This window comes from Salmo salar, chromosome ssa07 (assembly GCF_905237065.1).
Source record: "Salmo salar chromosome ssa07, Ssal_v3.1, whole genome shotgun sequence".
Taxonomy (NCBI): Eukaryota; Metazoa; Chordata; class Actinopteri; order Salmoniformes; family Salmonidae; genus Salmo; species Salmo salar.
The window spans coordinates 36266731-36284173 of NC_059448.1; the positions used below are offsets into that span (position 1 = coordinate 36266731).

Consider the following 17443-nt stretch of genomic DNA (forward strand, 5'->3'; position numbering starts at 1 on the left):
TTCATTCACCTCTGGCCTACTCGCCTCTCTACCTCTGCGGAAGCACAGTTCCCGCTCAGCCCAGTCAAAACTGTTCGCTGCTGTGGCACCCCAATGGTGGAACAAGCTCCCTCACGACGCCAGGACAGCGGAGTCAATCACCACCTTCCGGAGACGCCTGAAACCCCACCTCTTTAAGGAATACCTGGGATAGGATTAAGTAATCCTTCTAACCCCCCCACCCTCCCCCCCAAAAAATATATAGATGTACTATTGTAAAGTGGTTGTTCCACTGGATGTCATAAGGTGAATTCACCAATTTGTAAGTCGCTCAGGATAAGAGCGTCTGCTAAATGAAGTAAATGTAAAAATAATCCTCCTGATTCCTGCTAACAAGCAAAAATTAAAGCAGGAAGCACCAATGACTCAGTCTATAAAAAAGTGTTCAGATGAAGCAGATGCTAAACTACAGGACTGTTTTGCTAGCACAGACTGGAATATGTTCCGGGATTCTTCCGATGGCTTTGAGGAGTACAGCACATCAGTCACCGACTTCATCAATAAGTGCATTGATTACATCGTCCCTACAGTGACTGTAAGTACATAACCCAACCAGAAGCCATGGATTACAGGCAACTTCCGCACTGAGCTAAAGGGTAGAGCTGCCGCTTTCAAGGAGTGGGACTCTAACCCGGAAGCTTATATGAAATCCACCTATGCCCGCCGATGAACCATCAAACAGGTAAAGCATCAATACACGACTAAGACAGAATCGTACTACACCGGCTCCGACGCTTGTCGGATGTGGCAGGGGTTGCAAACGATTACAGACTACAAAAGGGAAGCACAGCCGAGAGCTGCCCAGTAACCCGAGCCTACCAGACGAGCTAAATAACTTCTACGCTCGCTTAGAGGCAAGTAACACTGAAACACACACGAGAGCGTCAACTGTTCCGTACGACTGTGTGATCACGCTCTCCGCAGCCGATGTGAGTAAGACCTTTAAGTGAGTAAGACCTTTAACTTCTTTGGGACAGGGGGCAGTATTTTCACGTTCGGATGAAAAGCATGCCCAGAGTAAACTGCCTGCTACTCAGGCCCAGAAGCTAATATATGCATATTATTAGTAGATTTGGATAGAGAACACGCTGACGTTTCTAAAACTGTTTGAATGATGTCGGTGAGTATAACAGAAGTCATATGGCAGGCAAAAACCTGTCTTCCCTGTGGCTCAGTTGGTAGAGCATGGTGTTCGCAACGCCAGCATGGTGTGTGCAATGCCAGGGTTGAGGGTTTGATTCCCACGGGGGGGCCAGTACAAAAAAAAAAAAAAAAAAAATGCATGAAATGAAATGTATGCATTCACTACTGTAAGTTGCTCTGGATAAGAGTGTCTGCTAAAATGACTAAAATGTAAGAAATCCAACCAGGAAGTGGGAAATCTGAGGTTTGTAATTTTTCAAGTGATTGCCTATCCAATATACAGTGTCTGTGGGGTCATATTGCACTTTCTAAGGCTTCCACTAGATGTCAACAGTCTTTAGAATGTTGTTTCAGGCTTCTACTGTGAATGGGGAGAGAATAAGAGCTATTGGAATCAGGTGTCTGGAAAAATGGCATGAGCTCAGTCATGCGTGCTGCCGTGAGAGTGAGCTGAGTTCCTTTTCATTTCTAAAGACAAAGGAATTGTCCGGTTGGAATATTATCGAAGATTTATGATAAAAACATCCTAAAGATTGATTCTATACATCGTTTGACATGTTTCTACGATCTATAATAGAACTTTTTTCACTTTTCGTCTGCTCGCGCATTTTGCATTTGGAATAGTGAACTGAACACACAAACAAAAAGGAGGTATTTGGACATAAATATGGACTTTATCGAAACAAAAAGAACATTTATTGTGGAACTGGGATTCCTGGGAGTGGATTCCGATGAAGATCATCAAAGGTAAGTGAATATTTATAATGCTATTTCTGACTTCTGTTGACTCCACAACATGGCGGGTATCTGTATGGCTTGTTTTGGTGTCTGAGTGCTGTACTCAGATTATTGCATGGTGTGCTTTTCCGTAAAGCTTTTTTGAAATCTGACACAGCAGTTGCATTAAGGAGAAGTGTATCTCTAATCCTATGCATAACACTTGTAACTTTTATCATCGTTTATGATGAGTATTTCTGTACATTTATGTGCTCATTCACCGGAAGTTTTGGAGGCAAAACATTTCTGAACATTGCGTGCTGTATGTAAAATGTTTTTAAAAAATATATAAATACGAACTTTATCGAGCAAAACATACATTTATTGTGTAACATTGAGTCCTGGGAGTGTCATCTGAGGAAGATCGTCAAAGGTTAGTGATTAATTTTAGCTGTATTTCTGGTTTTTGTGACGCCTCTCCTTGCTTGAAAAAGTGTGGTTTATCTTGTCTAGGTGCTGTCCTAACATAATCTAATGGTATGCTTTCGCCGTGAAGCCTTTTTGAAATCGGACACTGTGGTTGGATTAACGAGAAGTGTATCTTTAAAATGGTGTATAATACATGTATGTTTGAGAAATTTGAATTATGAGATTTTGTTGTTTTGAGTTTGGCGCCCTGCTATTTCATTGGCTGTTGGCTAGGGGTTCCGCTGGCGGAATGGGGTTCGCTAACGGAACGTCTTTCCTCAACAGGTTAAACAGGTCAACATTCACAAGGCCACAGGGCCAGACGGATTACCAGGACGTGTACTCCGAGCATGCGCCGACCAACTGGCAAGTGTCTTCATGGACATTTTCAACCTCTCCCTGTCGGAGTCTGTAATACCAACATGTTTCAAGCAGACCACCATAGCCCCTGTCCCCAAGAACACTAAGGTAACCTGCCTAAATGACTACTGACCCGTAGCACTCACGTCTGTAGTCATGAAATGCTTTGAAAGGCTGGTCATTGCTCACATCAACACCATTATCCCAGAAACCCTAGACCCACTCCAATTTGCATGCAACTCCAACAGATCCACAGTTGATGCAATCTCTATTGCACTCCACACTTCCCTTTCACACCTGGACAAAAGGAACACCTATGTGAGGCTGTTATTCATTGACTACAGCTCACCATTCAACACCACAGTGCCCTCAAAGCTCATCACTAAGCTAAGGACCCTGGGACTAAACACCTTCCTCTGCAACTGGATCCTGGACTTCCTGACGGGCTGCCCCCAGGTGGTAAGGGTAGGTAACAACACATCCGCCACGCTGATCCTCGACACTGGAGCCCCTCAGGGGTGCGTGCTCAGTCGCCTCCTGTACTCCCTGTTCACTCATGACTGCACGGCCAGGCACGACTCCAACACCATCATTAAGTTTGCTGATGACCCAATAGTGGTAGGCCTGATCACCGACAACGATGAGACAGCATATAGGGAGGAGGTCAGAGACCTGACCGTGTGGTGCAAGGACAACAACCTCTCCCGCAATGCGATCAAGACAAAGGAGATGATTGTGGACTACATGAAAAGGAGGACCGAGCACGCCCCCATTCTCATCTACGGGGCTGTAGTAGAGCAGGTTGACAGTTCAAGTTCCTTGGTGTCCACATCACCAACAAACTAACATGGTCCAAGCACACCAAGACAGTCGTGAAGAGGGCACGAGTAAACTTGTTCCCCCTCAGGAGACTGAAAAGATTTGGCATGGGTCCTCAGATCCTCAAAGGGTTTTACAGCTGCACCATCAAGAGCATCCTGACGGGTTGCATCACTGCCTCGTATGGCAACTGCTCGGCCTCCGACCGCAAGGCACTACAGAGGGTAGTGCGTACGGCCCAGTACATCACTGAGGCCAAGCTTCCTGCCATCCAGGACCTCTATACCAAGTGGTGTCAGAGGAATACTCCAGCCACCCTAGTCATAGACTGTTCTCTCTGCTAACGCACGGCATGCGGTAGCGGAGCGCCAAGTTTAGGTCCAAGAGGCTTCTAAACAGCTTCTACCCCCAAGCCATAAGACTCCTGAACATTGAATCAAATGGCTACCCAGACTATTTGCATTGCCCCCAACCACCCTCTTCTACACTGCTACTACTCTCTGTTATTATCTATGCATAGTCACTTTAATAACTCTACCTACATGTACATATTACCTCAATTACCTCGACACCGGTGCCCCCGCACATTGACTCTGTACCGGTACACCCTGTATATAGCCCCGCTATTGTTATTTACTGCTGCTCTTTAATTATTTGTTATTCTTATCTCTTTCTTTTTTGGGGGGGGCGGATTTTCTTAAAACTGCATTGTTGGTTAAGGGCTTGTAAATAAGTATTTCACTGTAAGGTCTACAACTGTTGTATTCGGCGCATGTGACATATAACATGTGAATTGTTTTGAGTGAATGCCATAAGAACTGGGTCAGGGTTAGCCTGCATATAGAATCTTTATAGAATCTGTATTATTTTGTTGCCAATTATGCCATTTAGCAGACTTTTTTTTATCCAAAGCGACTTACAGTCATGCATGTATACATTTAACATACGGGTGGTCCCGGGAATTAAACCCACTATCCTGGTGACATGCTCAACCAACTGAGCTACAAAGGACCATACTGTCTATGGGTTTGAGGTGTGAGTGTAGTGATGTTGTATAGCATGGAGTTTTGAGGTTAGAGTGAAACCGTATAATAGGGGTCAGAGGTTAGAGGTAATTGGTTTAAAATGGAGGAACAGAGATACTCACACAATAGGTTTCTCCATACGGCTGCCCAGTGATCCCACCACCTCTCCCAACGTACAGAACGCCTGGCCAAGGAAGTCCTACAGAAACAGAGACAGAGATACGAGTTATATATATATATATTTGGGCACATTCTGGTGAAGTGGAAGATATAGGAGACACACACACACGCATGCATGGGTGCACACATCCACACAAACCACACACAGCGGACTCCCATCTCATACTGCGCAAAGAATACTCTTTATGAAACATGACATTGACATTAACACAATGAATCACATGTTGGGGGATGGGGGAAGGAGAACCCTTGTGATTCTATTAGCCAGTGTCTGGAAAAACACCAACACTTCATAATGGAATCTCACTGTGGTCTTCTCTGACCACAATGTCTAGTATAAGCAGTGTGTGCTGTATAATCCCTATAGGCTTTATAGCCCAGTTATTTCCAGCATGCTCCAGCAGCCAGACCTGGGTTCAAATACTATTTGAAATACTTTAAGTATTTGCTCTAGCCTGCCTGGGTTACCAAATGGTCAGTTTATCAGTTTTAGGACTATTGTATTGATTCCATTGCGCCAAGAAAACTCAACCAAGCCTAGATAAAGTATTTGAAAAGGCTTCAAATAGTATTCGAACCCAGGTCTGATATCCACCCAGCTCCACTACCACACCTGCTCTGCTTCCTTGCCTGCCTGCCTGCCTGCCTGCCTATCTGCCTCTCACATGTTAACACAGTAAAGGTTGATCTCCAGTGGAATTCCCCAGAGGGCTGGCCAGGGCTGGCTAAGCAGCCTCTAAAACTGCCAAGTGTGTCATTCCCAGCCTGAGATTATTGATTTCACCCCCTGTTTATATGCCTTATCGAGGAAGGGAGAAAAGGAGAGAGACAGAGTGAGAGGAAGAGCAAGAGCGAGAGAGATTGGGGGCAGAGGGAAGGAGAGAGAGAGGGATAGAGAATGTATCCAGCGTGAACGTCTGTGAAATTGGGAGAGACAGTTCCAGAATGGAGGACCAGTGAAAAAAGCCTTGTGACTAAGAGTGTGTGTGTGTTCACAGTATGTGTGTGCTATGGTCCCTGGTTGCGTACCTTTAAGGATAATTTTTTTTAACTGCAACGTTAACGCAACGTGTTTTACACAATACGACAGGCGGTGGACCAGGGGATATGGGCTTTATTATAGCGTTACTATTGTGCCAACACCAACAGGTAGAGGAGCATCTCTTGTACTCCCCACATTGAATTGTGCACGTCATCCACCAAATCTTTGTGGAAAAACGGCAGTTATTTTCCATGACTGCATACTATTGATGGCAAAGGTGATTGGCCCACATCACAGTGACCACTCCCCCTTTTATCCTTTCACTATGGAAACTTTTACACACTGCTCACTATGTGCACATTGCTAGAATACTAGTCTAAAACGTTACCCAACAGATTATCAGCCACATTAGTCAGGTAATGGTAAATAAAGCTATGCATGACACATGCCATGTGACAAGCCAACATGTGAAGGCTGTCCAAATAACAGAAAAGGTATCCCTTAAGGTCAAACGTAATAACTCGTTCTCATGTTCTCATTGTTTGTGTTTCTCTAATGATCTTCATCCTTAAGCGGTTGTTTGCCAAACAAAGTCTAAACAGTACATTTCCCTGCAATGTGAGCAGACCGGTTTTTCGAAATTGCCAAAGCAAACACAGGAGAGAGCAAAGTCTGAAACGTGACTAAGATAAGATAGGACAGGGATAGAAATGCTATATGAATCTAGTCAATCCTAGCGATAAGAGGAACATGAGCATTTTGCTAATGGCAGGCAGAGCTTATGGTGATCATCAGGTAAGATAATGCCATGATAATGTAGGATAATGCTTTCAGTCCAGTGAGTCCAATGTAATCAATGTCATTTGAGACCATATTTAGCAATATGAGGTGGTTTAGAAAGGCAGCATCACAAATCCTGATTGGTATGGATGGTGTTCTGAAGGGTCATTCCAAAAAAACGCTCTAATTAACCTCTGGACATGCCCCCTCTACTGCCAACTCACCACACCTGAACTCACTCTAACAATCACCATTTCTCTCCTTTCCTCAGCTATAAATGCAGTTTGTTCCCATTTCCATGTGTCCTTTTGTTGTGCGTCCCTGAGTTTAAATAAGTGCCTTTTAACCTCTTATTTGTAGGGGGCAGTATTTTCACGTTCGGATGAAATACGTGCCCATATTAAACTGCCTCCTACTCAAACTCAGAAGCTAGGATATGCATATTATTAGTAGATTTGGATAGAAAACACTCTGAAGTTTCTAAAACTGTTTGAATGATGTCTGTGAGTTTAACAAAACTCATATGGCAGGTAAAAACCTGACTAAAAATCCTACCAGGAAGTGGAAATCTGATGCGTGGACTCTTTTCAAGTCATTGCCTATCGAACACACAGTGACTCAGTAATCATTGTGCACTTCCTAAGGCTTCCACTAGATATCAACAGTCTTTAGAAAGTTGTTTGAGGCGTCTACGATGAACAGAGACCGAACAAGAAGGCTGGGAAATTGGTGACCCAGGGAAGGACATCAGTTCATTGGCGCACATTCACGTGAGGAGGTAGCTGTGTTCCAAAAAGTTTTTCAAGAAACTGGAATCGTCCGGTTGTAATATTCCTGAATTTTCACGTTCTAAAGGCCCTAAAGATTGATGTTTTACAACGTTTGACATGTTTGAACGAACGTAAATAGATTTTTTTTTTTACTTTTCGTTGTGACCGCGCGCTTACATTTGGAGTAGCTGAACTGAACGCGCGAACAACAAGGAGCTATTTGGACATAAATTATGGAGTTTATCGAACAAAACAACATTTGTTGTGGACCTGGGATGCCTGGAAGTGCCTTCTGATGAAGATCATCAAAGGTAAGTGAATATTTCTAATGCTATTTAATATTTTAGACGACTCCAAAATGATGGCTATCTGTATTGCCTAGTGTATTTTTCTGAGCGCAGTACTCAGATTATTGCAAAGTGTGCTTTCCCAGTAAAGTTATTTTGAAATCTGTCAATGCGGTTGTATAAAAGAGATGTTCATCTATAATTCTTTGAATGACAGTTTAATATTTTATCAACGTTTATGACGAGTATTTTTGTAAATTGTTGTGCTGGTTCACCGGCAGTATTTGAGGGAAAATATTTTCTGAACGTCACGTGCCAATGTAAAATGCTGTTTTTAGATATAAATATGAACTTTATCAAACAAAAAATGCATGTATTGTGTAACATGATGTCCTAGGAGTGTCATCTGATGAAGATCGTCAAAGGTTAGTGCTTCATTTAGCTGTGTTTTGGGTATTTGTGATGCGTGCTAGTTGCTTGGAAATGGCTGTGTGGTTATTTGTGTCTATGTACTCTCCTAACATAATCTAATGTTTTGCTTTCGCTGTAAAGCCTTTTTGAAATCGGACAACGTGGTTCGATTCAGGAGAAGTGTATCTATAAAATGGTGTAAAATAGTCCTATGTTTGAGAAATTGAAATTATTAGATTTGTGGTTTTGAATCTGGCGCTCTGATTTTTCACTGGCTATTGTCAAACTCAGTCCCGGTTACGGGATTGTTGTCGTAAGAACGTGTTATTGGAGATTATATAATTCTAACTTTGCCAACTTCCTAGCCTGTATATACTGTATATCTAATTATTAATCTATCTATCTAGCTACACTATATATACAAAAGTACACTACATGACAAAAAGTATGTGGACACCTGCTCGTCGAACACCTCCTTTCCAAAATCATGGGCATTAATATGGATTTGGTCACCCCTTTGCTGTTAAAACCACCTTCTTTCTTCTGGGAAGACTTTCCACTAGAAGTTGGAACAGTGCTGCGGGGACTTGCTCCCATTCAGCCACAAGAGCATTAGTGAGGTCGGGCAATGGTGTTGGGTGATTAGGCAAGGCTCGCAGTCGGCGTTCCAATTCATACCATGAAACAGGAAAGGGCCTTCCCCAAACTGTTGCCACAAAGTTGGAAGCACAGAATCTAATTGGATGTTGTAGTGTTAACCTGTTATGGATAGGGGGCAGTATTTTCATGGCCGGATAAAAAACGTACCCGATTTAATCTGATTATTACTCCTGCCCAGAAACTAGAATATGCATATAATTATTAGCTTTGGATAGAAAACACTCCAAAGTTTCTAAAGCTGTTTGAATGGTGTCTGTGAGTATAACAGAACTCATTTGGCAGGCCAAAACCTGAGAAGATTCTGTACAGGAAGTACCCTGTCTGACCATTTCTTGGCCTTCTTGATTATCTCTATCTAAAACAGGGGATCTCTGCTGTTACGTGACACTTCCTACGGCTCCCATGGGCTCTCAGAAGGCGGCAAAAAGCTGAATGATATCGAGGCAGCACCTGGCTGAAAAACATTAGCGCGTTTGGATAGTGGCCGGTCACAGTACTATGAGACTCAGGCTCGTGCACGAGGGGATCCCATGCTTTTATTTTCTCTCTCTTTGTATGTAAACACGCTTTCCCGGTTCGGAATATTATCGCTTTTTTACGAGAAAAATCGCATAAAAATTGATTTTAAACAGCGGTTGACATGCTTCGAAGTACGGTAATGGAATATTTAGAATTTTTTGTCACGAAATGCGTCGTGCTCGTGACCCTTATTTACACTTCGGATAGTGTCTTGAACGCACGGACAAAACGCCGCTATTTGGATATAACTATGGATTATTTTGAACCAAAACAACATTTGTTATTGAAGTAGCAGTCCTGAGAGTGCATTCTGACGAAGAACACCAAAGGTAATCAAACTTTTCTAATAGTAAATCGGAGTTTGGTCAGGGCTAAACTTGGTGGGTGTCAAAATAGCTAGCCGTGATGGCTGGGCTATCTACTCAGAATATTGCAAAATGTGCTTTCACCGAAAAGCTATTTTAAAATCGGACATAACGAGTGCATAGAGGAGTTCTGTATCTATAATTCTTAAAATAATTGTTATGTTTTTTGTGAACGTTTATCGTGAGTAATTTAGTAAATTCACCGGAAGTTTGCTAGTTCTGAACGTCACATGCTAATGTAAAAAGCTGGTTTTTGATATAAATATGAACTTGATTGAACAAAACATGCATGTATTGTATAACATAATGTCCTAGGCGTGTCATCTGATGAAGATCATCAAAGGTTAGTGCTGCATTTAGCTGTGGTTTTGTTTTTTGTGACATTATATGCTAGCTTGAAAAATGGGTGTCTGATTATTTCTGGCTGGGTACTCTGCTGACATAATCTAATGTTTTGCTTTTTTGAAATCGGACAGTGTGGTTAGATAAAGGAGAGTCTTGTCTTTAAAATGCTGTAAAATAGTCATATGTTTGAAAAATTGAAGTTTTTGTATTTTTGAGGAATTTGTAATTCGCGCCACGCCTATCATTGGATATTGGAGCAGGTGTTCCGCTAGCGGAACGTCTAGATGTAAGAGGTTAAGATTTCCCTTCACTGGAACTAAGGGGCCTAGTCCGAACCATGAAAAACAGCCCCAGACCACAATTCCTCCTCCACCAAACTTTACAGTTGGCACTATGCATTGGGGCAGGTAGCATTCTCTTGACATCCGCCAAAATCAGATTTGTCCGTCGGACTGACAGATGGTGAAGCGTGATTCAGCACCCCAGCTGACGCTTGGAATTGCACATGGTGATCTTAGGCTTGTGCTTGGCTGCTCGGCCATGGAAACCCATTTCATGAAGCTCCCGACAAACAGTTATTGTACTGATGTTGCTTCCAGAGGCAGTATGGAACTTGGTAGTGAGTGTTGTAACCGAGGACAGACGCTTCAGCAATCGGCGGTCGATGGACATTGCATGGCTGTGTGCATGGCTGTGTGGTCAGATGATGCAGATGCTAAGCTACAGGAATGTTTTGCTTGCACAGACTGGAATATGGTCTGGGATTCATCCAATGGCATTGAGGAGTATATCACATCAGTCACTGACTTCATCAATAAGGGCATCGATGACGTTGTCCCCACAGTGACCGTACGTACATACCCCAACCAGAAACAATGGATTACAGGCAACTATCCACACTGAGCTAAATGGTAGAGCTGCCGCTTTCAATTAGCGGGACTCTAACCCGGAAGCTTAGAAGAAATCCCGCTATGCCCTCCGACGTACTATCAAACAGACAAAGCATCAATTCAAGATTAAGATCGATCCTACTACACCGGCTCTGACGCTCGTCGGATGTGGCAGGGCTTGCAAACTATTATGGACTACAAAGAGAAACCCAACAGCAGCTGCCCAGTGACACGAGCCTACCAGACAAGCTAAATGAATTCTATGCAAGCAACACTGAAGCATGCATGAGAGCACCAGCTGTTCCGGAGGACAGTGTGATCATGCTCTCCATAGCCAATGTGAGTATGACCTTTAAACATGTCAACATTAACAAGGTCACAGGGCCAGATGGATTACCAGGACGTATACACAGAGAATGCGCTGACCAACCGGAAAGTGTCTTCAACGACATTTTCAAACTGTCCCTGACAGAGTCTGTAATACCTACATGTTTCAAGCAGACCACCTGTGTTATAAAATGCCAAGGTAACCAGCCTAAATGACTACCGACACTTCTGTAGCCATGAAGTCCTTTGAAAGGCTGGTCATGGCTCACAACAACACCATAATCTCAGAAACCCTAGATCCAATTCAATTTGCATATCATCCCAACAGATCCACAGATGATGCAATCTCCATTGCACTCCACACTGCCCTTTCCCACCTGGACAAAAGGAACATCTACATGAGAATGCTGTTCAGTAACTACAGCTCGGGGCGGCAGGTAGCCAAGTGGTTAGAGCGTTGGGCCAGTAACTGAAAGGTTGCTAGATCAAATCCCCGAGCTGACAATGTAAAAATCTGTCGTTCTGCCCCTGAACAAGGCAGTTAACCCACTGTTCCTAAGCCGTCATTGTAAATAAGAATTTGTTCTTAAAACCTGTTGGGGCTAGGGGGCAGTATTGAGAATTTTGAAAAAAATATGTGCCCATTTTTAACTGCCTCCTACACCAACTCAGAAGCTAGGATATGTATATTATTAACAGATTTGGATAGAAAACACTCTGAATTTTCTAAAACTGTTTGAATGGTGTCTGTAAGTATAACAGAACTCATATGGCAGTCAAAACCCTGAGACAAATTCTGACAGGATGTGGATATCTGATGTGTTGAATTACTTTTAAGCCTATGCCATTGAAACACACAGGGATGTATTAATCATTGAGCACTTCCTACGCCATCCACTAGATGTCACCAGTCTTTACAAAGTGGTTTGAGTCTTCTACTGTGAAAACTGACCGAACAAGAGACTTGGAACGTTGGTCATAAGCGGATGGCCGATACTACTCTGGCGCGCGAGTGCATGTTTGGGTACTCTTGTTTCAATACGTTTTAAAAGAGAATGCAATCGTCCGCCTTGAATATTATTGAAGTTCTGATTGAAAAAGGCCCTAATGATTTATGCTATACAATGTTTGACATGTTTGAACGAACGTAAATATATTTTTTTCCCTCTTTGATGAAGACAAGTCCGGCGGGCGACGTTCATGTTTTTGAGTAGCCTACAGGACGCGCTAACAACACGGAGCTTTTTGGACATAAATTATGAGCTTTTTCGAACAAAACTACATTTGTTATGGACCTGGGATTCCTGGAAGTGCCTTCTGATGAAGATAATCAAAGGTAAGGGATTATTTACATAGTATTTTTGATTTTAGATGACTCCAAGATGGCGCCTAGTCTGTATCGCACAGCCTATTTTTCTGGGCGCAGTACTCAGATTATTGCAAAGTGTGATTTCCCAGTAAAGTTATTTTTAAATCTGGCAATGCGGTTGCGTTCATGAGATGTTAATCTATAATTCTTTGAATGACAATATAATATTTTACCAATGTTTTCGAATAGTAATTATTTAATTTGTTGTGCTGATTGACTGGCGGTATTGGAGGGAAAATATTTCCTCAACATCAACGCCATAGTAAAACGCTGTTTTTGGATATAAATATGAACTTGATAGAACAAAAAATGCATGTATTGTCTAACATAATGTCCTAGGAGTGTCATCTGATGAAGATTGTCAAAGGTTAGTGCATAATTTTAGCTGGTTTTCTGCTTTTGGTGACGCCTGTCTTTGCATTGACAAAACATTACACACAGCTATTTTCAATGTACTGTCCTAACATAATCTAATTTTATGCTTTCGCCGTAAAGCCTTGCGTCCCACTAGCCCATAGAGGTTAACTGACTTGCCTAGTTAAACAAATAAAACATTTTTTAAAAGCTCAGCGTTCAGCCCAGCTAAGGACCCTGGGACTAAACACCTCCCTCTGCAACTGGATCCTGGACTTCCTGACGAGCCGCCCCCAGGTTCCTTTTGACCAGGTGGGAAAGGGCAACAACACATCCGACACGTTGATCCTCAACACGGGAGCCCCTTAGGGGTGCGTGCTTATTCCCCTCCTTTACTCCCTGTTCACCCATGACTGCATGGCCAAGCACGATTCCAACACCATCAATAAGTTTGCCGACGACACAACGGTGGTAGGCCTGATCACCGACAATGACAAGACAGTGGGGTGCCAGGACAACAGCCTCTCCCTCAACGTGATCAAGACAAAGGAACTAATCGTAGACTAAAGGAAAAGGAGGGCCGAGTACGCCCCCATTCACATCAACAGGGCTGTAATGGAGCAAGTCGAGATCTTCAAGTTCCTTGGTGTCCACATCACCAACAAACTATCACGGTCCAAACACACCAAGACAGTCCTGTAGAGGGCACGACAATGCCTAATCCCCCTCAGGAAACTGAAAAGATTTGGCATGGGTCCTCAGATCCTCAAAAAGTTATTTAGCTGCACCATTGAGAGAATACGGACTGGTTGCATCATCGCCTGGTATGGCAACTGCTCGGCATCCAATCGCAAGACGCGACAGAGGGTAGTGCGTACATCCCAACACATCACTGTGGCCAAGCTTCCTGCCATCCAGGACCTCAATACCAGGCGGTGTAAGAGGAAGGCCCTAAGAATTGTCAAATTGTCCAGCCACCCTAGTCATAAACTGTTCTCTCTGCTACAACACGGCAAGTGGTACAGGAACGCCAAGTCTACGTCCAAAAGGCTCCTTAACAGCTTCTACCCCAAGCCATAAGCCATGAACAGTTAATAAAATGGCTACCCGGACAATTTGCATTGACCACCCCCTTTTTTTAACGCTGCTGCTACTCACTGTTTATTATCTATGCATATTCACTTTACCCCTACCGACATGTACATATTACCTCTACAACTAACCTGTACCCCCACACATTTACTCGGTACCAGTACCCCCTGTATGTAGCCTCGTTATTGTTATTTTATTGTGTTACTTCTATTCACTTTAGTTTAAGTCGTAAAAATATTTTCGTAACTTGCATTGTTCTTAACAGCATTGTTCATTAAGAGCTTGTAACTAAGCATTTCACGCTAAGGCCTGTTCAACTTTCCCTCAAAAAAAATACAGCACAGAGCAAATTTCAGGTCGGCTGAGCGCAACTTGAACGTTGTGAAAATTCTGTGCAACTTCCAACGTGCATTTACTGTGAACACTGAAGCTGTACCCGCTTTAAGTTACAGTTGCCAAGTAGGCTACATTCCATGAGACTTTGGAAAAAAAACATTCAGGGCTTGACAACCTGTTTATCTTCTTGTCCTTCAGACAAGGAGGTGACTGAAAATGTTGTGTTGTTTGATGCAAGAAACCCCTTTACAAAATAAAATGTTTTATTATTCCCATACCATTATTACAGAGAAACAAACAAATTATTCTACCATCTGCCTATTGGCAACTTAGATATTCAAGCCTATCTCAAAATACAACACTGCCCCTTTAAGACAAAAAAAAGCTCTTCACCTGACTTGATTTTCAAAGATGTCTAGAAATGTATACGTGTTGTGCTCTTGTAGGAAGCAATCACTCCCCTATTGCTGACTACAAATGATCTATAACTGGGCTAATAACTAACTAGCAAAGGATATGAAAAAAATGTGCACACGTGGCTACATGCAGCTCTCACTTTGATCTCAGAACAAGCGCATCTACTCACGACCGCTCATGCTGTAAACACAGTCCAGTTCAAAGTAAATGGCACAGATCCGTATATGGCAACGGTCTATTTGCATATTGGCGTACAGCAGATCGAATTATTTATGCCGCACTGGTCTGTGTGGAGTACGGGCTGAGTAATGCATGCCAATGCAATAGAATCTTACTCCGATGCGTTCTGCCTACCACAAAATCTCTTCTATAGTTTGTTTGGTTTCAGTATATTGCATTGAATGTGGCTAATATTGTGCTAATTCGATCACAAATGCCACAGTAAAGGGAAAAGTGGGGTACATAGTCATTGTCCAACAATGTATTCTACGAAATGTGTCTTCTGCATTTAACCCAACCCCTCTGAATCAGAGAGGTGCGGGGGTCGACATCCGGAAACGTTGATAGTGTTAACAAGGAAAATTCTAGAACATTGGTCACCAACCTTTACTGAGTCAAGATCACTTTGAGTCAAAATGCAAGCAGCGATCTACCGCCTAGATTTTTTTTTTACATGAAAAACGTAAGCCTTTTAAAAACAATACTGTAGCAATGAGGTTTGTGCAGTAAGCTATAGGCCCAATACATTATCACCGCATATTTGCTTTGCTTGAATTGCCCTGCCAAGGCATTGTTGTTTGGGCCATGATTTGATTAGATTTTTGAGGTAGGCTTTATGATCACACCAGTAATAGATCCGTTGTTCTATTACTTGTGAAGCACAGCTGAGTGAGCATACATTTAAATAATCTGCTTTTTAATAATTTTGGGGGGGCTGCATCTGATGGTCAGTCTCAGCGGAGAGAGAGCAGCAGACTGAGGGTCTGCCTCTTAACATCCCTCCACTCTCCCTTTCCTCCACTGACACTGACCAAAATGGGACACCGTCTTCCTGTTGATGGCAAAACTCAAGTCGCCCCTGCATTATTTATGCCTCATGCACAAATTCATGTTGTTACTCCTATGAACAGAGAAAGTGAAATATTCCCTGAAAAGACCCAAGCCGCTAATAATAACAACAACGCAAGCCTATAGATACTTTCCTACTCATTCATTACTGCTGCAGTGCTGTGTGGCAATAGGAAGAATGTGCATTTTATGGCTTATAAAAGTGTTGAATACAAAGTGTTCACAGTGCTGAGTATGAATTGAAACATAAAAACAGCATCTCTGGCGATCGACTAGAAATGCCTTGGAGAACGACAGGTCGATCGTAATCGACGGGTTGGTGACCACTGCTCTAGAAAGTTGGGTGAAGTTCATTCTCGTGTTTCTCACTGTGGGCTGATATTTCTGCAAGACAGTCCTGGGGGAGCTGCACGGCAGTTTCAGGGATATGGCGCGCAGATTAGAGGGAACATGGCACCTGTTGTATTGGGCGCATGTGAGAAATACAATTTGGTTTGATTTTGGAATGAGATGTTCGAGCAGGTGTCCACTTACTTTTGGTCATGTAATGTGTGTTGAAATTTTACGGATTGACTGACATTCATGTCTTAAAGTAATGATGGACTGTTGTTTGTTTTTGTTTATCTGAGCTGTTCTTGCCAAAATATGGACTTGATCTTTTACCAAATAGAGCTATTTTCTGTATACCAACCCTACCTTGTCACAACACAACTGATAGGCTCAAACACATTAAGGAAAGAAATTCCACAATTGAAATTTTAACCTGTTTGGGATAGGGGGCAGTATTTTCACGGCCGGATAAAAAACGTACCTGATTTAATCTGGTTACTACTCCTGCCCAGAAACTAGAATACGCATATAATTAGTAGATTCGGATAGGAAACACTCTAAAGTTTCTAAAACTGTTTGAATGGTGTCTGTGAGAATAACAGAACTCATATGGCAGGCCAAAACCTGAGAAGATTCTATACAGGAAGTGCCCTGTCTGACAATTTCTTCTCCTTCTAGGGCATCTCTATCAAAAATACAGCATCTCTGCTGTAACGTGACATTTTCTAAGGCTTTCATTAGCTCTCAGAAGGCGCCAGAAGTGGAATAAGAGCTCTCCAGTCTCTGGGCGAAAAACAGCAGGGGTTTTTGTGAGTGGTCCTTCTGAGAACAATGACAATGAGGCGCGCGTCCACGAGACGACTCCATTTTTTTCTTTCAGTGTTTGAATGAACACCATGTCGCCCGGTTGGAATATTATCGCTATTTTACGAGAAATAGCATAAAAATTTATTTTAAACAGCGTTTGACATGCTTCGAAGTACGGTAATGGAATATTTTGAAATTTTTTGTCACGAAATGCGCCGGCACGTCACCCTTCGGATAGTGACTTGAACGCACAAACAAAACGGAGCTATTTGGATATAACTTGGGATTATTTCGAACCAAAACAACATTTGTTGTTGAAGTAGAAGTCCTGGGAGTGCATTCTGACGAAGAACAGCAAAGGTAATCCAATTTTTCTTATAGTAAATCTGAGTTTGGTGAGGGCCAAACTTGGTGGGTGTCAAATTAGCTAGCCGTGATGGCCGGGCTATCTACTCAGAATATTGCAAAATGTGCTTTCACCGAAAAGCTATTTTAAAATCTGACACCGCGAATGCATAAAGGAGTTCTGTATCCATAATTCTTAAAATAATTGTTATGTTTTTTGTGAACGTTTATCGTGAGT

At 42.6% G+C, this 17443-nt stretch overlaps 1 protein-coding gene across 4 annotated transcripts in view; it reads right to left on the bottom strand.

Moving 5' to 3' along the window:
* The window catches only part of LOC106609114 (copine-8), a 129487-nt gene that overhangs the window by 64370 nt on the left and 47674 nt on the right, over positions 1-17443 (bottom strand). For all 4 annotated transcript variants that reach the window (XM_014207544.2, XM_014207548.2, XM_014207545.2 and 1 more), the window contains exon 6: positions 4694-4770. In XM_014207544.2, coding sequence (XP_014063019.1) covers positions 4694-4770 — 77 coding nt within the window. The remainder of the gene's footprint in view (positions 1-4693; positions 4771-17443) is intronic.